This window comes from Panthera uncia, chromosome A2 (genome assembly GCF_023721935.1).
Source record: "Panthera uncia isolate 11264 chromosome A2, Puncia_PCG_1.0, whole genome shotgun sequence".
Taxonomy (NCBI): Eukaryota; Metazoa; Chordata; class Mammalia; order Carnivora; family Felidae; genus Panthera; species Panthera uncia.
In genome coordinates, this window is record NC_064816.1 from 110,039,349 (window position 1) to 110,060,679 (window position 21,331).

General features: G+C 40.6%; 1 protein-coding gene across 2 annotated transcripts in view; it reads right to left on the bottom strand.

Annotated features, from left to right (window-relative positions):
* RAPGEF5 (Rap guanine nucleotide exchange factor 5) overlaps window positions 1-21,331 on the bottom strand; it is a 225,900-nt gene that overhangs the window by 95,885 nt on the left and 108,684 nt on the right. For both annotated transcript variants that reach the window (XM_049642887.1, XM_049642886.1), the window contains exons 8-9: window positions 17,968-18,041; window positions 5,624-5,749 (exon numbers count right to left, since the gene is read on the bottom strand). In XM_049642887.1, coding sequence (XP_049498844.1) covers window positions 5,624-5,749; window positions 17,968-18,041 — 200 coding nt within the window. The remainder of the gene's footprint in view (window positions 1-5,623; window positions 5,750-17,967; window positions 18,042-21,331) is intronic.

Below are 21,331 nucleotides of genomic sequence, written 5' to 3' on the forward strand. Positions count from 1 at the left end.
CATATTAATCCTGATCAAAAACGAACTAGAATCATTCATTCAAATAAGTCTCCTTCCTATGAAAGGGGACCTTAGCACGAAACCAACACAAAGTCAAGTTTTTGTTATTAAGAAAAACAACATCATGTCTACACAGCGGTTTGTCAGGCAGGCAACTTAACATATTATGAATTGCCCATTATATGTACCTGAATTCTGGCTTTCATTATTAAGCAATAATGTTACAAAATTCTGTTTGTAGTTAAGTAGTTTCTTGGTTAAACTAAATTGTTGATAAACCTTGAGTAATGCCATGGTTGCTCTAAACTTTACTTGCCTACATACATAATGCAAGTTTGAATACAGAATGATAAAACCACTTTTGCTTTTAGTGTTTCACGTAGAGTAAAAAGAGGGCTTTCACCTTATGCTTAGCCTTATTTTTAAAACAAAGTGACAGACCAAAGAGAAGTTGGAAAAAGGCAGAGACTAACTTTTAATAGGTGAAATAAGAGGGACAGCAGCCAGAATACCCTAGGTCTCCCCTAGTCATCTGTGAACAAGGAAGCCTTTGACGTAGGCAGAATTGCAGGATGAGGCTGCAGGAAACAGGGAAAAGGAAATCCTGGTTGAGGCTGAGTGACAGGGACGCTACCCTGGCAGCAGACTACGCCAAGGTTAAGTTTCAGAATGTGCAAAATCCCCTTCCCACCCATATTTCATAAGTGAATGGGAAAAGGGGAAGGAAGTAGGGTGGGTCCTCAGTCTTAACAAAGGAACTGGAGAAAACCGGTGGGGAGAGGGAGGGCTATAGACAGAGTCCCTAGGGAAGCACTGCTTAGCAGAGCTCTCACACACATTTCACAGACATTTCTGCACTTCAGAATTTAGGAACTCACTTTAGCAGCTACTACTGCCATGTATACACTACAAGTCAATACGCTACCAAAGCTACATTTTAGGAATAGTTTGGTTCTTCTGGGCAATAGTACCATTGTGTCCCAGAAAAGTATCCACCTCTAGGTATATTCTTTAATACAGCTATTTCACGGCTACAAAAGTATGAGCAGTTTACATGCTGTTCAAATCTAACTTAGGACTCAAACGAAGCAGGCACCTTCGCATTGTCTTTTATCCTTCCCACATCTGCCACCACCATCCCTTCCTTATGTAATTGTTCTGTCTGTTCCATGCAGGGTGGTCCTGGTCGTTCCTCTTTCTTGAGATTATCATGATTCTGGATGTCCCAGGTTCCTGTCCTTATCAGCCCTGCCTCCTGCAATGACTGGGAGAAGACGCAGCCAGAAGCCATCAGACTTGAGTCCGCTCTAGCCCAGCTGTCACATCACACTTCACCTCTGCTGTAACAGAGAATCCTGTTTCCCTGGGTGTAAATTCTTCTTCTAACTTCTGTGTATCTCTCTGGAGATTATCAACACTGTCTCCTTATATCTCAGTTACCTGTGTCATTGTCTTCTCTCTACAACTTGACTGTACTTCTTCAGGGTAGAAGCCACCATAGTTATTCTGAATCCCCTAGGACACCGGCTTTAATAAAGGTATATGGAATGAATAAATGATCAAGAGGATTCTAAAATAACAGCTTAGTAATGCCAACTCAGATTATATGGGTCAAGAGAGCATCCCTAAAATCACAGGTAATTCTGAACAAGGCGCACACATCATTGCAGGAAATGCCAAAGCTTTGGCTAAATTAATTTTAATTATTAAAATTAAAATCAGTTAATTTTGTGGCTACCAGAGACTGTCTGCCCAAGGTATTTTCCAATGGTCTGGTATGAGAAGATGGTTTATGCGGTTCCCATGCTGTAAGTCAGAACCCTGACCCAACAATTTGCCAGGGAGATAAACACTGAGTGCTCTAGATACTCAGGTGCCTTGAAACATACTGCAAGGAAACAAAGCAAGGTAAATGTCTTGTAGCTTTTCACCAAAGGTGACCAACCATTCTAATGCTAAACAGAATATTCTCATGTCTACCACTATACCAAAGAAGCCTTAATAAAAACTTAAAAAATGCTTAATATAACACACATTCTTACCCCGCACCCCTCGCCATCACCAGCCATCAAATACTGCCAGTTTTACCATCTCAGTGACTCCTGTCATCTACAGCCTTCTTATTTCCCAAGTTACCACCTTGGTTCAGGCTTTCACCTTTCACTGACTCACTATCATAGTTTTCTAAGGATTCTCTCCAACACTTTCCTCTTTTCCACTCATTTTTTCCTCTAAGCCAATGCCAGAAAGATCTTAGGAAGACCGCACCTGATTGTGCCACACTTCCCTTCATTGATGGCTTCCCTTTGCCAGAAAGGCAAGCCTAAACTCCTTTCAGTGCCTTATGAGGTCTTACACAAATGAATCGTAACCTCTCTTACAGCCCACTCCCCTTCATTCCCCATGAATCGCCCAGGGCTCAAGTCATGTGTCTTTTGCTAGTCCTGTGACTTCGAGGCTCTTCCCTGTCAAACTGTGCTGTGACCATTAGCCTTCCAAGTCAAGCCTGAACGTCCCCATTTGGTAACATGTGCCCCTTCCTCTGTTAATATAATCAGATTAAGATGGGGAAATACGATGTCTACATAAGAGGTAATTTCTTTAAAGAGTTGATGACCCAATGTTAATCCCACTATCATCATGTTTAGAAGAAATAACCAACTTCTGTCCCCTTCTTCAAGTTCTCACATCATAATTTTCAACACTTAGTAATGAGCATTGCTTAATCTTACCTACAGCTTGTTAATATAAAATAAGAAAACCAAGTGCTTCCTGAGAAACTTGTGATTATACATTTGAATATTTTTCTTTCAGAAATACCTTGGTAAAAGCACAGTGAAGTGTTTCTCTAATTGCATGCATTTATAATAATGGCATTGACCAGTTTAAGAAAATATTAGAAATGTCCTACCCAGAAAGCTCTAAGCTCCTATTTGTAACAAGATGTGCCAGCAACAAAAGCTTTACTCTTTTTCTACTCAGTAGTACTTTAAGAAGGAGCTGTTTCATTTTGGCACTATGCATTTAAAGGGATGTGGTATTCTAGAAGTGTAGAAGCAGTGTAGTTTAGTTTAAAAAAAAAAAATCAATGGGTAACTTAGATTCTAACTCAAATTTCACCATTGCCTACTTAAATAACTTTGGCCCAGGAATGGTAGATGACGTAGCTGAAGCATTTTAAAATCGTAAAAGAAAGGAAATCTGTACCTAACTCCGGGGCTTGGTCATTATTGTTACTGTTGTAAAAGAAGAAACTGCGGGCCTACGTTTACATTAAGTAAATGACCGTTTCCTCCATACATACTGCGTGTTATCCCTGGGTTTTCATGAGCCAGAGCAGATGACTGCCACTGAAAAGAGATTGAGGGCAGGGAACACAGTGAACTCAGAGTGCAAGCCAATGTGTATACAGCTCTATCAAATGCTCAAGACGTAAATGAGCAAGATAATCGACCAGATGGGTTTTTTTTGCTAATACATTACTGCAAAAAGTATAAGCATCTAGTGTCAAATAATCCATAGAGTAGAGCCCTGTATAAATATCAGCTTGCAGAGTAGATCAGTTCAACTGCTGTCATCTTGCATGGAGGGACATGGCAGAATGGCTGAGATTATGTTCATCACTAAGGAGGAAAGATCCTGAATATTCACCTCTCCTTACTCTAAACTGCAGTAGGTGAGGTCTAGTAGCAAAGGCCATAATGCCAATGTTTATTTATACACCTTTTTTCTCTCAGGGACATAAGTACTTCAGAGCTGGTAATGCATCCATATTACGACATTCATGCAAAAAGTAACAAACCTTAGTGTTCTATTTTACGATCTTAAAATGAAGGATTAAAGAGAACAGAGAGTAGATAACCATAAGCAAAGCTGTAAATCTTATACCACTAAATTTCTATCCTAAGTTACAAGTCTTTACAATTACCAGCACCAAGTTCAGATTTCACTTATATATTTAGAGGATATGATAGTCTCATTAACGGTAACTATAATATTCTGGATTCAATTAAATGCAAGGCAAACGCAATACAGCTATCTTTTTAAATAAGCCTAAAGTTGTTTGAGGCATAAGGCTGATGATTTCTAGCCGTGGTTAAGTGGCACTCTATCTGTCTGACTTTAAAAGTTCTTGCCCTACCCTCAGGCTGTCGCTGTTCCACTGAACTGAATATGCAATTCACTGTAATACATATCATTCATTTTAAGGACCACTAGGAAAGATAAATGCTCACAGTTAAACCAGGTTGTGTTTTCATATGACCAATCATTAAGACTTATCCTGATTTCAGAGATGCTAAAATGTGGAGGAAACATGCAATTTGAAATCAGCAAAATATGGTAAATGAAAACTGTTGCTCTTCCAATTTAAATCAACCAAAAGGAACAATGTTTTGAGAAGCTTAAGTCACACACTAATCCCAAATATTCTAAGGACATGGCGGAGATTAAGAGTCAGTCTTTGACAGAGTCATCCTTCAGGGTGCTTTTAACAATTTAAACAAGTCCCTGAATTTTTCAATAGTCCCTAGTGAACTGAAGGCTCCTGACATGTCCACTCTCACTTAAAGTCAATGGTCCCCCTGAATAGCTCAGTTACGAGGCTTTGAAAGTGCTTAATCATACTCCCCCTCAAGACACCACTTGTTATGATGTGATGTTGCAGTCAGAGATGTGTTATGTTGACCTAAACAGCCTCCCACGCTTGAACATCTCACCTCCTCTCCTGCTCAGTAGAAATCTGACATTTGTGCTCATGGCCTTGGAGAAGAGAAGGCATGAAGCAATTTTTCCCCTTTGGAAAGGGTTGAAAATAAAATTCCAAGGGAAAATTAAAATCAGAGGGAGACATGTTTATAAGCACTGAGGAATTTTCCCCTTCATGAACAATCCGGGATAGTTGAGCACTGGGAGCGAAGTCTTACAAACAACAACACAAAGTCAGCAGACAACAATGCGTAGCAGAAGAAAGTGGTGCCATTGTTGCCCTGGCCTGACGGAAGGCATCTCAGTTCTAAGGCTCAGTCTGAATGACGGCTTTCAGGAGAACCGAGCACAGCGTCCCTTTCCTCCAGTTTAACTACAACTGAACAGTGTAACTTTTGTTGGAACACAAACATTCAGAAGATACTGGGAAAACTCTTCTTCTGACTCCCCCACTCCGGGGAAACCATCTATAATCTGTTACTCTGCTCTCATTTATTTCTACTAACTCAGGATACATCTGTTTGCTAACTAGACCCACCCCGGACTCAACATAGAAGTACATAGGAATATACTTTCAAAATTCATACCCCACAAACTGTCTGATGGGCTGACATTCCCAAAGTCAAACTCGAAAGACATCAAATCAAAATCATAAATAGACATGCATTTGTACTTGCTTACATGTGTTCTTATATTTCTATGTGATTTACTTTTGGGAAGAGTTCTCTTATAAATCCAGTGTTATGAACGGCTGGCTTAGAGTTTTGAGCAGCTGTCATTTTTACCAAGGAGTATGCTTTTGGGGGGAAAAAACAAAACTAAAGAATTTAAAATATTTTTTTCCTTCAAACATACAATGAGGCGGAAACATTTTTCACCCCTTCAAGCCTGCATCCCCAAGAGAAAAAGGGCTTACGTGTTCAGATTTCTCCTGTTCCTTTTTGTCTGTCTGCAAAAACTGACAGTTTTCTCTTGCCAGCTTCTGAACCAGTTCAATTCGTCCGATGTCATCTCTCTCCTGGAGTTTGCACATCACTCCTGCCTTAAGAGTTGGAGAAAAAGCGAAGATATACTTAAATCCACAGTCCCAGGACATGACACCACTGGAAAATTCGCTTTATGATAAGCTCATCTCCTCTGTCGCCTGGAGTAAAGCATGGTCTTGGTAAAATATTTTGCCTTTGCAAAGTTGAAACTGTATTATTTTAACCTAGGAACGCCACAGCAAAAGTCTTCAAGTTGAGATCGTGTATCAGTCTACTTTAAGAGAGTGAAGGGCAGAGCAAACTAAATCATTTGCTACTGAAGTGTGCTCCTGGTATGCCACTATTTGTTCCTGACAGCCCGTTTCCTGTTACATAAGCAAAGCCTCACAAGAGGTTAAAAACTCATGGGAAAGTTAGCCAGGAACCACTCTGACAAAAAAGGGTGAAATGATACAGAGTACTAAAAATACCAGTACACAAACTCCTAATTCTTTTACTCGACCAGATTATTCCATGTATAAACACACGGTGAACGAGAAGATCACACGATTTTTTTTTCACAGCTGGAAAGTTACTATGGGGCATTAGGAAAACATCTTCGATGTCGCATGAAATACGGTAAAAAAAAAAAAAAAGTTTATTAAAAATAAACTGGAAAAAGAAAGCTTAAAATGTCATCAGGGATTGGAAATGATCCATAAAGTATCACATTTTTTTTGCCAAAGCACCTAAGTAAAAATAATATGAAGGAGGATAATCTAGGACTTTTATTAGAAAACAAGTGTGTTCATTATAACACAAATTATGAACTGTTCCTGCTCAAATTCTTTAAAAAATGGTTCATAGTGACATATCAGAAAATGATCTAATGAAATCTGAAGTTACTCTTGCCAGGAACAGTCAAAATTTTGGATTCTTGTTTTATCTAGTACAACCTACAGGATTTGAATGGACTTAGCAACAGGACCAAATATGGAGAAGGGGACAACAAGGATGCTCAACCTTATGGTCTTCATGGTTTGTGCAAAAGATACCCATTTTGTTGAGTGGGTATTGAAGAAATGGGACCATCCATGCCAAACAATGACTACATCTCTATTCCCACAGGCAAGGATAGCTTATCTAGCAGTTTCTCCAACAACTAGGAAGAAAACAAAAAAATCCTTCACGTGGCCCAAATCAGATTCCCAGGGGACAGCAAGTGGAACTGCTCTACCAAAGTCAACGATTTATTTTTAAAACATCCCTCACAAGTGGTCCTCCAGTTCATTTCCAAGACTTCCTTGCACAGGGATCGCTGGTTGTCTTCAGACAGCCTTTGCACTGTTAGAGACCCACAACTGTCAGAAAGTCCCTTACCACACTAAACTCTGAAATCATTCAACTTCAACCTATGAAGACTAGTTTTACCTTTAAAAGCAACCAAAACTAGGTCTATTTCACTTTCTTTTTCGACAGAGACAGTGCAAGTTGGGGAGGGGCAGAGAGAGGGAGAGGGAGAAAATCCCAAGTAGACTCCCCACTGCCAACACAGAGCCCAACCAGGGGCTCAAACTCATGACCTGAGCCAAAACCAAGCGTTAGATACTTAACCAACCGAGCCACCTGAAACTAGGTCTATTTCTTATCCAATATGACAATCTTTCAAATACTTAAACACCAGTATTTATTATATCCTTTTAATATTGTCCATATATAACCACCCCACCCCCCAGCTCCTAATTTTATTCATTCATTCACTTACCCAACAGTAACTTCGTTATGTGAGTAACAAACATAAGTCAGGAACTACAAGTTCCAGGAATATAGCACTGAACCACCATAACAAAAAAGCCCCACAGGCCATGAATCTTAACATTCACTAGGGGATGAGGATTATGTAACATATATCGGATGGTAAGATAGGATACGATAGAAAATAAAGCAAGGCAAGGGAGTAGAAGAAATGACTGGAGTTGTTATAAAGACAGGTGTGTCAGGGAAGGATTCTTTAGTAAAATGAGATTTGAATGGAAATCTCAAAGAAGCAAGGAAGAGGGGCACCTGGGTGGCTCAGTCAGTTGAGCATCTCATTCTTGATTTCAGCTCATGTCATGATCTCACAATTGGTGAGTTAGAGCTCCACATCTGGCTCTGTGCTGACAGTGCAGAGCCTGCTTGGGATTCTCATCCTCTCTCTCTCTCTCTCTCTCTCTCTCTCTCTCTCTCTCTCCCCCCCTCTCTGCCCCTCCCCTCCTCACACACTCTCTCAAAATAAACCAACTTAAAAAAAAAAAAATAAAGGGAGCAAGGAAGAGTGTTCCAGGCAGAGGAATACAAGTGCAAGGGCCCTGAGGCTTGGATGTGCTTGGCATGTTGAGGGAAAAGCAACAAGAATGGCTTGTTGTTCAGCATGGCCGAAGCAGAGTTGGTAAGGGGGGGTCTCTGAAACTGCCAAAGAGGTGATGCGGGACCGCATCACATTGTTTCCATACAGGCTGGGTAGTGGGTTTGGTTTCTTCTTCTGAATGAAATGGAAATCCTTTAGAAGGTTTTGAATGTAGGAATGGCATCATCTGACTTACATTTTAACAAGATCATCCTGTCTTTTGGGTTGAGAAAACACTGTTGGGTGGGGAGAAGTAGCTGAAACCAGAAGACCCATAAGGGACTGGTTTTCAGAGAAGAGAAGTCTTGGAACTTTTAGTGGTGGAACTGGTGAGAAATGGTTAGAATTTGAATATTTTCCAAAGGTAGGGCAGCAACTGGGTTTAGCCTGACCAACTGGGAGGGTAGGGTTGTCATTTACTGAGATTGGGAAGACTGGGGAGGAAGATAGCCCTGAGGTATCTAAGTGCTGTTGCCTGGTTGGCCACTTGGTGGCTAAGAGGGGAAGTCCAGGCTGGTGACAGGAATTTGGGAGACATCAGTGTACACAGTATTTAAAACCCGAGGAATAAGAGAGGTTACAATGCAGTGATGTAAAGAAAGATAACAAGGAATCCGGGAACTGAGTCCCACGTTTGGATGCTGGAAAGATGAGTAGTCAGGAAACGGGACTAAGAAGGAGAGGCTCCAGGAGGAGACCCTGGGGAGTAGTGAAGGGGTTTCAAGGAGAAGGCAAAGGAAAACTGTATCAAATGTTGCTACAATATCAAATAAGATGGATTGAAACAGACACTGAATTTGACAGCAATAATTGGTGACTTTGAATAGAGCTTTTGTTTTGTTTTGTTTGTTTTGGTTTTTTGGGAACAAAATGGTGGTAGGGAAAGAAGTTGTATTAGCCTGGGTTCAAAAGAGAGTGACAACTCCTCTGAATTGTTACAAGCAACAGGATACTAGCTAAACAGTGATCGCTTGCTTGCTTGTTTACAGTGATAGATATGTTGGCCTTTTAATCTTTATTAGAAATCATCCACCATGGAGGGAAATTTGATGATGCAGGAAGGAGAGAGGGCATTTTTAGGAGTCGTGTCCTTCAGACACGAAGAGAGCATCACGATCTACTCTCAGCGGGAGGATGGTGAATATGTCACTCACCAACACAGGAAGGCAGGTGAAGTACAGGGTAAATAGGTAGGCTGGCACATTTCATAGTGGGAAAACGGGGAAATTCCTTTCTGAAGGCTTCTATTTCCCAGAAAAATAAGTCAAGTTATCGGCTGAGAGTAGGGCCTGTGAGAAGATGTGGAGGCATGATGAGAAAAGAAAGCATGTAATGGTCGTTTCAGTTGCAAAGTTTGGCCAACTTTTTTTTGTAAAGGGCCAGAGTGTCAATGTTCCAGGCTTAGTGGGCAATGTGGTCTCTGATGCAACTACCCAATTCTGCAGTTTTAGTGCAAAAGCAGAAGACACAATAGGTGAGTGAGCACATCTGTGTTCTAATAACGCTTTATTTACAAAAACAGGGAGCAGACTGTAGTTTACCCACTGACTTAAGAGGAAACAGGACAAGAGAGGCAGAATCAGACAGTCAAGCATTGCAAAGGGCCCCCTTGATTTTATTGTTAGATCCTTTTACCCATCCTAGCCATCCTCCTTGGAGGATATTTCTGTTTGTCAGGATTTTAATGGAGCCCATAACCTGACACAACACTATATGGGCTGATCTTGAAGAGGCACTTTTAATCAATAACAGAGAAAGTATAAGAGGATCAGTGGTGTTAAATATCCTCCTTTAAACTAAAAAGAAAAGGAAACTTTGGGGGGAATTCCTATACACAAATGATTAGCATCCTTTAAATGCTTTGACACTTAAAGGACTAAGTTTGTGTTAGTTACAAAATTCATTTCTGTTAGCCAGCTAGAATTTCTTCTTTCTCCGTCCACATCATCCTCACGGTGTTTAACATACTGTCTTGTTAGTGGAGAGAGGCGGCTCATGACCCTGTGACATTGGGACCTGCCCTGTGGTTGTTTATTCAGTAGCATGATGGATTAATCCTAATCTTTCTCTGCTCCCCAGTGCGGTGCCCTGTACAAAAGAGGGTGTGTGTGCAGATGGGGCCAGGAAGGGGGATACACAAGAGGAAAATGTCTTGGGACTAAGTAGACACACAGGACTGAACCTGTTACTTCTTCTTACCAACACAGGTGCCAAAGTTAACTGGGCTAAGCTCCCATGTGCTCTGATTTGAAGAGTCTTTCCTTTGTCTGTGGGTCCCATATATGTTTTTTAAATGACTGATAACATCAGGGTGGAACCGTGTAGAGAAAACTTAGAGACCTTGACTATTTCTTGGGGTACTTGGGAACATGAGTTTTTAAGCAACTCTGAACATTTTTTATCATATGCATAGGATTCTAAATACAGACTTTTCTTTAATAAGTAAATCTCATTTTTTTTACCTTTTTTTTAATTAAAAAAAAATTTTTTTTAACATTTATTTATTTTTGAGACAGAGAGAGACAGAGCATGAACAGGGGAGGGTCAGAGAGAGAGGGAGACACAGAATCTGAAACAGGCTCCAGGCTCTGAGCAGTCAGCACAGAGCCCGACACGGGGCTCGAACTCACATACCGCGAGATCGTGACCTGGGCCAAAGTCGGACGCTTAACCGACTGAGCCACCCAGGCGCCCCTTTTTTTTTTTTACCTTTTTAAAAATGTTTATTTATTCATTTTGAGAGAGAGTGTGTGTGACAGCAGGAGAAGGGCAGAGAAAGAGGGAGAGAGTGAATCCCAAGTAGGCTTTGAGCTGCCAGCACAGAGCCCAATGTGGGGCTCGAGCCCATGAACCATAAGATCATGACATGAGGCAAAATCAAGAGCCAGACACTTCACCAACTGAGCCACCCAGGTGCCCTTAATGAGGAAATACATTTTTATTAGAGCCAGATACTTGGGTGCAGAAATTATGTATTTTAAACACAAAATGCTGTTACTTAAGAAAATGGGTTCCTAAGCAACTTAATTATTTCATATTTATAATTAAAACATCATATAATTAAAAAAGGAATATTGATGTCTTGATTTTCTGCTTTCTGCATAATTTCTAGGTACATTTTTGTAAAATCATCAATTCTACAACAGTGCTTCCATAACTGTCAAAAAAGGCTTTCAAGGAAGGTTATGAATGCTTCTTCATTCCCTGGAGAACTTGCAGCTCTGAGGGATGCCCATATATTCTAGATAGTTTCTAAGGTAGTCTTCTTGGGAAGTACCACACTATGCCAGATGTTCTCTGGGGCTCTCTTTCACAGCTCTGTAATTTAGTAATGTAATTCAAAAAACCCCATGAATTTATTAATATATTTTGGGAGCTTTGTTATGGCAGGAGAAGCAAGATAAGTAACAGCCCTTGATCTAGACTTTCACATTCTTGAACTACTTAATTTGTCTATATGAAATTAATTATAAACAGTTTACCTAACATTGCTAAAGCAGAAAAAAAAAAGATTAATCTGTAACCGTCAGAAGAGTTATTTAAAAGTCTTATTTCAAGGTCTGCTTTGAAAAAAAATCTCTGTAATGTATAATTAAAGCTATTCATATGATTTTCAGTATTTGAGGAGAGAAATGTTATGAATGTAAATTAAAGTCTGTTTCCTTTGCAAATGGAGTCCTAAAAATGTTAGGTCCCTTCTTTCAGTGGTAAAATGAAGCTTGGACAGGATTCTGTCAGGAAAGGTTACAAGGATGATACATGAATAACCCACATGACAAAAGGTGAAAGAGCACAGGTTATGTATGAAAACATCATCTGCATTATCTTGACTTTAAAAATTACTTACTCTAAAACACTGAGATCAAACATCATGCAAAAGAGAAGGAAAACCAGGATCAAAGAGTCCACTTTTCAAGTAAGCACTTTTGCAATGCCAGAATGCTACTTAATATGAATTCAAGGTGTTTGGATAAATACTTATTCATTACTACATAATAGGGTCATTTCTTTAACAATTAAATGTCACACAGAAATCCATAAAATAATTTTTTTTTGCTACTTTAAACAGAAAACTCAAATGATAAAACACTGATGGGTTGGGACAATATATTACATGACTCAACTGTACGTATCTATTTCCTAAACAACAAATATTAAGAATCCTTCGGGGGCCTAGGTAGCTCAGTTGGTTGGGCGACTGACTTCGGCTCAGGTCATGATCTCACAGTTCGTGAGTTCGAGCCCCGCATTAGGCTCTGTGCTGACAGCTCAGAGCTTCAGGTTCTGTGTCTTCCCTCTCTCTACCCCTCTGCTGCTCACGCTCTGTGTCTCTCTGTCTCTGAATAATAAATAAACGTTAAAAAAAATTTAAAAAAAAAAATCCTTTCCAGGAAAATTCAGAAGACAATTCACACTAAATAATAATAGTAATAATAATAATAAGAAGAAGATTAATAACAAATAAAATATAATAAATATATTAAATATATATTAATACTGTAACGTAATATGCAATATATAATAGAATATATTATATAGTAATTAACTAATTATAGTATTTATTATATAAGGATATATTAAATATCCTAATAAATAACAAATTTACAAATTACTAATAATGGTATTTTATTTTGTAGGGCAGCAGGTATTCATTTCACAAACTCAGAGAGAGAAAGAAAACTATGAAAATTTCTTCTTTGTTGGGATAGAAAAATCTATCTTTTTTAAAAAAGTGTATTTATTTATTTTGAAAGAGAGACAGAGCAAGCAAGCAGGGAGAGGCACAGAGAGAGGGAGAGAATCCCAAGCAAGCCTCACACTGCCAACTCAGAGCCCAAGGTGGGGCTCAAATCCTCAAACCATGAGATCATGACCTGGGCTGAAGGCAGATGCTTAACTGACTAAGCCATCCAGGCACCCCCCAAAATTTGTCTTTTGATAATGTAAAAACACACCCTTTCCTTTGGGAAAGGGACAAGCTGCATCCACAGTGAAAAGTGCATGTGATAGATGCCCAGAGCATCACTAGCACAGGCCTGAGACCCCATGCTGGGGCATCACAGAGCCTCAGAAATGATTCAGTAACTCCTGGTTACTGTACAGGTGATGCACCAAGTTCAGAGAGGTTCATTTCTCTGGTCCTCCTCTTTTCTGCAATTACATGTGTTAAAAAAACACTTTTTGATTGGACAGACCCATCCTATACAAACACTATATGAAACTACATCCTGCCAGAGCATAGTGCGAGTAGGGAAGGAGGCAGAAACCTTATTATATGGACTTAATAACTATTATTTCCCTCAAATATTTTCAGGGGCACCTGGGTGGCTCAGTCGGTTGGGTACCCACTTTGACTCAGGTCATGATCTCATGGCTTATGAGTTTGAGCCCTCTGTCGGGCTCTGTGCTGACAGCTCAGAGCCTGGAGCCTGCTTGAGATTCTGTGTCTCCCTCTTTCTCTGTCCCTCCCCCACTCACACTCGGGAGCATGCACACACACTCTCTCTCAAAAATAAACATTAAAAAAATTTTTTTTTAATTTTCTTAATCTGTTATACTGACATAATCTCTTCTGATAAAACTAAAAACTACATTGTCATACATTTACTTAACTGATGAAGTCAAAGATTCATTGATTTCATATACTTGATTCCTTGAACTTTCAGACTAGAGTCAGGAGGACACCAGTATTTTGTCTTGTTTTGACCTGAAATTAAAGCTCCAGTTTGTAAACATTACTGACCATACTGCTAAGCTGGGCAGCAAAGTAGACAAATAACAAAGAAGAAAAAAAGGCAAATTCTAATAAATTTCAAAATAAAGGATTTTGAGTGGTCATCTGTTTTCTATAATAGCTATTCCAGCCTTAAATAACAGCTTTCTTCAGTATATTAAAAAGAAGTCACATTTTGGCTATTGGAAAATTAATCATCAAATATTTGGCAATTACTGTACATAATTAACAGTTACCATCGCTTAATATTAAGATGATTGATACAAATGTAAGAGAGGAGACAACAAAAATAATTCCTGAATCCAGTGGTCAATGGCGACCTGAAGCAAAGCAAGAATTTCCAAAGTTCAATACATTATAAATTACTCATTGAAGATCTCATTAAGAGCCTGAAACCAGAACCTGGCAAAAATTCTATACATTTTCATTAAAAATCTTTAATCCCTTAGTCCTATATAAAGAGTGATAAAGAGGGGCACCTGGGTGGCTCAGTCAGTTGAGCGCCCGACTTCGGCTCAGATCATGATCTCACAGTTCGTGAGTTCGAGCCCCGCGTCGGGCTCTGTGCTGACAGCTCAGAGCCTGGAGCCTGCTTCGGATTCTGCGTCTCCCTCTCTCTGCCCCTTCCCCGCTCATGCTCTATCTCTATCTCTCAAAAGTGAATAAACATTAAAAAAAATTGTATAAAAAAATAAAGAGTGATGAAGAATCAAGAGTTTAGATTGTTTCTCTATGTGTATGTATGTGTGTGAAGATAGCATATATAGAGAGAGACTAATACTGCAACCCAACCATGTCATATGCCTTAAATATTCAAACCAGAGAGCAATGTGATAGACGATGATAATGGTAACAACTCATAGAGGCTCACTTGTTTGAGTGCTTACTATGTGCCAAGTGCCACTCTGTCTCACATATATTCATCTAATCTTCAAAACAACTCAGCAATCATCCCCATTTTACAGATGTTAGAAAGGCGGTTTAGTATAGGCGTTGAAAGCCAGGATGTCAGAGCCAGACTGTCTTGGTCTGATTCCTGGCCCTGCCACTTACCAGCTCATCTGTGAAGTGGTGGTCAATACATTCCCTACTTCATAGGGTTCACTGTGGAGCGGAGAAAACAAAGAGCGTAGTAGAGTGTTTACGGCATCCGCATTGCTGCACAAGTGAACTCTCAATGCCATTTCAGTACAGGACTCTCTCGCCCAGGAGAGGAGAATAACTTGCCCAAGGTTACGGTGGCAGAGACCAGAGGAGAACCCAGGCGTCTGGCCCCGGAGGCTGCACTCCACACCTCCCATGTGCTGCCCAACATAGAAACTCTGATGTGCCAGGATTCCAGGCATTTTCTGTGCGGTATCATTTCAACCTCAAGACAACTTTATAATATCTCTGCTTTATAGAGGCGAAAATCAAGCGTGCCGGTCACTTGCAGGGACTCTGCATGCAGGGACACTATGGTGACAACAATGCTGATGCTACCCTGCAGCAGCCCACAGGTTTAGCCGCTAAAGAACTTGTGAAAAAGCACAGGCTAGGAAGAAGGGCTGGGAAGCAAACCGAAGTCTACGTGCTCCCTTCACTCCACCCACACGTCACTGCATTAAAGTGGGAGTTTCTTAAGCAGGAAAGATATTTTTAGTGAGAAAAGGAGGAAAGGAGCTAACACATGAGGAGAGAACTAGAGTTTTATGGCAGGTGGGAAAGCTGTATACAAGACCCAGTCTTGCCATCTTAACCCTTTACATACCCAAAGTTTTCAACAGCGTGAGGGCATTTTTCCCATAGTGGCATACTTTGTCACAGATGCGGAGGGAGTCGGAAACCAATTTCTACTTAACTTGCTTAAAATATGCTCTGGAGGGAAGACTGCAATACAGTGAAATAGCACAGAGCATGGCACATAGATACTCAATCCATTATATGTACATACACCGAACACCAAATTAATAATAACTTTTGGTGTCAAGGGCACACATGTGCACACACATACATTTATTTCTAATTCTGCCTTGGTGTCTGATGGTAAAATTCTCAAAGTTTTCTTTGAGCTCACCCTACCTGACTTGAACTACTGAGGACTCTACTCAGAGCATTTGGAAAGACGGACCCGCAGACTCGAACTGAAAACTGGTGCTTGTACGGTGGTGGCAGGTCAGACTTTCTTAGACACATCAGATGAGGTGACAGCTGCCTTCCTTCCTCTGTGGCCCTGGCCTGTAACACCCCCCATCATGCCTCCAGCCAACTTAACCTTTGCCTTTCAAACTAAACAGAATCTGTTCCTGATCTAATCATCAATTCACTGGTTTCTTTTGGTTTCATGATTTCATTCCTCTGAGCACCCTGCAGATGCGTAGTTACAACACTGTTGGAGAAGAAAATCACAAAATCCCAAAAAGCCAGGTCTGCGTATCCTCTTGAGACAAAGAAATAAAATTGCATTAAAACAGACCTTTGCCCACAGAGAGAGTTCAAAAACAAAAAAATGAGTAACAGTTTATGTTTAGAAATATCTGTCCCACTAATAATTTAATGATTTAAGAAACCTTTGAGGAAGTGTAGGATACACTAAGTTGGGGAATCCCTGACCAGGTTTCTTGAAAGCCTGAAATGCAATTTCGGCATGAACTTGAGGACTACAGCATTTTCAGTATGACCACATCAAAACAATTCCAAACAATTCCCTATATAAACTTACTGACACAGTACAGCCTGTGCCATCTTGACTGAAAAGGCTAACGTAATTATTTTTTTTTCTATGGGAATGCAAATTGGTGCGGCCACTCTGGAAAACAGTGTGGAGGTTCCTCAAAAAATTAAAGATAGACCTACCCTATGACCCAGCAATAGCACTGCTAGGAATTTACCCAAGGGATACAGGAGTGCTGATGCATAGGGGCACTCATACCCCAATGTTTATAGCAGCACTCTCAACAATAGCCAAATTATGGAAAGAGCCCAAATGTCCATCAACTGATGAATGGATAAAGAAATGGTGGTTTATATACACAATGGAGTACTACGTGGCAATGAGAAAGAATGAAATATGGCCCTTTGTAGCAACGTGGATGGAACTGGAGAGTGTGATGCTAAGTGAAATAAGCCATACAGAGAAAGACAGATACCATATGGTTTCACTCTTATGTGGATCCTGAGAAACTTAACAGAAACCCATGGGGGAGGGGAAGGAAAAAAAAAAAAAGAGGTTAGAGTGGGAGAGAGCCAAAGCATAAGAGACTGTTAAAAACTGAGAACAAACTGAGGGTTGATGGGGGGTGGGAGGGAGGGGTGGGTGATGGGTATTGAGGAGGGCACCTTTTGGGATGAGCACTGGGTGTTGTATGCAAACCAATTTGACAATAAATTTCATATATTGAAAAAAAATTTTTTTAATGTTTTACTCATTTTTGAGAGAGAGAGAGCGAGCACGTGAGTGGGGGAGGGGCAGAGAGAGAGGGAGACACAGAATCTGAAGCAGGCTCCAGGCTCTGAGCGGTCAGCACCAAGCCTGATGTGGGGCTCGAACTCACGGACCCTGAGATCATGACATGAGCTGAAGTCGGACACTTAACCGACTGAGCCACCCAGGTGCCCCATTAATGTAATTACTCTGACTACAATCAACAGATACAGAACTTGGAAGGTGAAGTGCAATGGGTCAAACCAAGCCAAGAATCTTCAAATGTTCTGATTTACATCACGTTAGCAGCTGAGAGCACTAGGGTGGCTCAGGTCTTTATTCCTTGCGTTACATGCTGGGCGTTGGCACAGAAAATTTGGCAGGTGAGGTGTCACACTCCTCTGTCTGGCCAAGCCCTGGCGGTCGACGCTGCCAGCTCACAGATTCTTCTCCGCCATCTCCAGGGGGTGGTGTGCTCTAAGGTGATCTCTCCCGCTCCTTCACTTACTTTCCTTGCTTTCTATGGGAAGTGGAGTATGTCTGCCTGTCTTTCCCTCCCTCATGAGTCAAATTATAAGTATCATTAACAATTTAGGGCCCTTCTTGTGAAATGCCTCTTTATCAAAAGCAAGCACTTTATTCTCAGTAGTATCACTATTTACAGAACACAGAAGGTCAAACCTGTATCATTTGCAAACCCCTGTGTTATCTCACAACTGTCAATGCAGACGACAAGGGTAACGAGGAACTGTCACAGAACTGATCATACCTGAGAATCTGGAACACCTTCAGCTTCTGCCACAATTACGTGTTTGTCACCATTGTCTTCATCTTGTTCAATTGCTTTAAGCAAAGAAAAAGAAAAGAAAAGGAATGTTAAAAACAATGTAGCATCATAAGAAAGCAGTTTTAGATAATTTCCTTTCAGATGGCAATTTGGCAAGAAAAAACAATGTTAGGGAGATTCACAAAACGTAAATATCAGTGCTATTTTTAATTATTTGGATGGAACTTTAATTGCGTCGGGCACTTCTCATGTACATTTTCTTGTTTATTAAATCAATGGCAGTGGAACAGTTTGCTCTCGTAGGTTCTTCACCTAAACCTGACCAGCATGTCAGTACTGTGCTTCATTCTAATGGGATTTAGGGTGTAGTTGAAGGCTTCTACCAAATTGATCTGAGAACAGTAATTTTTTTTAAACAATGTGGGTTTCTTGGCTGGTAGTTTACAGTCATATAATAAAGAAAGCATAATTGTATATTTAGACTGCTCAGTGCATTGTTACCACAAAATTCCAAACTGGGGAGTCTTGAATCTACCTCTGCTCCTGTATCTTCCCAGCATCTCCCTATCCAAGTCCTTATCAACCCTTCTGCACTCAGGCAACAACCTCCTAACACAAAGCTCTTGATTCCACCCTCTCCTTCATACAATCCAGCTGGGGCACAATTGCCAAAATAATCAGTCTCAAAATAATATAACAAGTACCATGCTTTGGTCTATATTATCGCTTATCTTATCAAGTATAAATTCCCTGTTTGTCATTGAAGGTCTTCCTTGAATTCTCTAGCTTCCTCCTATCCTGCAACTTCACACTGACATTCAATACAACCCTGATCCAGGTGGACCGACTTGATTATTTTGCTCTTTGTACAGTTGGCTCTTTCACCCTAAAAATATTTCCTGAGTGGTGACTGTGTGCCTGGTACTGAGGCTACTCCTGCGAGCAAGGCCAATAAACCCTGACTTCATGAAGTACACATCCTGGTTGGGAAGAGAGACAGTGAACAACAACAACTACTACTACAACTAACAATAACAATAACGATAACGGTAACGATGATAACAGTAAAAATAGTAAGATGGCATTAGAGATCATGAGAAATGGGGCAATGACAGAAAACCGACAGGGAGAGGTCACACTTGAGGGAGGGAGGCAGGGATGGCAGTTCCCTGAAGAAGTGACACTTGGGGGGAGACCTCAAGGTTGAGATGGAGCCACCCATGGCAGGTGAGAGTGATAGGAGACAAACCCAGAGAAAGCGCAGCCCAGCATGAATCCAGATTTTAGCCTAAGAACATGGGAAAGCACAATGGAATTTTAAATTAGAATTGCATGATTTGATGCGTATTTTCCAAAGTTCTTTTTGACTTCTTTGTGGAGAACAGACTTAAGAGAAGCGAGAGAGGAAATAAGCGAGAGAGCCACTTAGGTGACTCTTGTTAACATCTTTTTTTTTTTTTTTTAATTTTTTTTTTTTTAACGTTTATTTATTTTTGAGACAGAGAGAGACAGAGCATGAATGGGGAGGGTCAGAGAGAGGGAGACACAGAATCTGAAACAGGCTCCAGGCTCTGAGCTGTCCGCACAGAGCCCGATGCGGGGCTTGAACTCACGGACCGCGAGATCATGACCTGAGCCGAAGTCGGCCGCTTAACCGACTGAGCCACCCAGGCGCCCCAACATCTTTTTTTTTTTAAGTTTATGTATTTATTTGATAGCTAGAGCACGAGCAGGGTAGGGGCAGAGAGAGAGGGAGAGAGGATTCCAAGCTCTGTCAGTGTAGAGCCGGATGCAACGCTCAAACCCACAAACAGTAAAATTATGATCTGAGCCAACGTCGGACACTTAACCAACTGAGCCACCCAGGTGCTCCCAACTGCCGACATCGTGACTAGAAATGACAATGGCTCAGACCGGGGAGGTGGCAATGAGCTGCAGAAACATGGAGGATTTGAGCTGACTTTTTAGACAAAATGGACACCACTTGCCAATGAACTGAATATGGTTGATGGTGGACAGAGATGAGGAGAAGAAGCAATCAAGGATGACTCCTAAGTAGAATAAGTTATTCCTATCTTCTGTGCCATTTATTCTTTTGCACTCTCCATCAAAAGCAGGGCAAAAATATTACCAACCTTACTGACAGTGAGGTCATGCACTGTACTTATGGGTTCACTTTGCATGGTTTTGTGTACCAAATACTGTGCTTTCTGCTCTATAGTTTTTAAAGTACCATTTCATATTCCCTTTGCTTTTGTATGCCTTTTCTGCCTACTGTGAGGTGCTTACCACAGAGAGCACCTAAAATGCTGTGCACACCGTATGAGCTCTGTAAAAACTGACTGGATGAACAGTTCCCTCCCCAAGTGCCCCCAACGGCACGGCTTGACTACGCCTACTTACATGAACTACTTCTTTCATAACTATTTATGAAAAAAGAGGGGAGGGAAATTCTTGTATTAAACTCCATGAATAACTAGCCTAACGCCTACCACTGAGCATCTAGGGGCAAAGCAGCAACAGCGGAAGTGGACAGAAGCTTTTCTTCCCTTTCCAGCAAAAAGTTCCAGTTGTGCTTGTTCCAAGGGGCTCCCCTATTGCTACTGCTGCCCAATTATGAAGAAAGTGAAGATGAAAGAAAAACTCTTATGTTTTCTCTGAAAAACTAGAGGTGAGAATGCCAAGGGAAAAATACAGAGTAACATTGTAAATTCCGCTTAAAAATGCAATGGCTATGGAAGTTTTTACTTCTATGTGCCTTTTACTCAACTAATTGAAACAAGGGAAGTCTTTACCTGTAATGGGGAATAATTCTTCTTGAGGGCAACTAACATGGGACAAGTGCATCTACATGAAGTGTGAACCATACCTTGGCACTTGATTTACACTTTAATTTCAACATTTGCTCTTTGAAGTTTTAGTTTTTAATTTTTAAAAGTTTATTTATTTTTGAGAGAGAGAGAAAGAGAGAGAGATCATGAGCAGGGCAGGGTACAGAGAGAGAGGGAGATATAGAATCTGAAGCAGGTGCCAGACTTCGAGCTGTCAGCACAGAGCTGGATGCAGAGCTCGAACCCATGACCTGAACTGAAGTCAGACACACAACCGACTGAGCCACCCAGGTGCCCCATGAAGTTTGTTTTGATACAAATGAAGAAAATTAAATTTTTCAATATTTTGCCTTCTAAATTCATGTTTTTGTTTTTAAAACAATATTCTGGTGTCTAGGCATTTATTATTGCACACTGACACGCAGGACAATGAAAAACAATTTCAGAATTGAGGGCTAACACTATTTTTTAAGATTTAGGCATGATTCTTAGTATATATACATAGAAACAAAGGA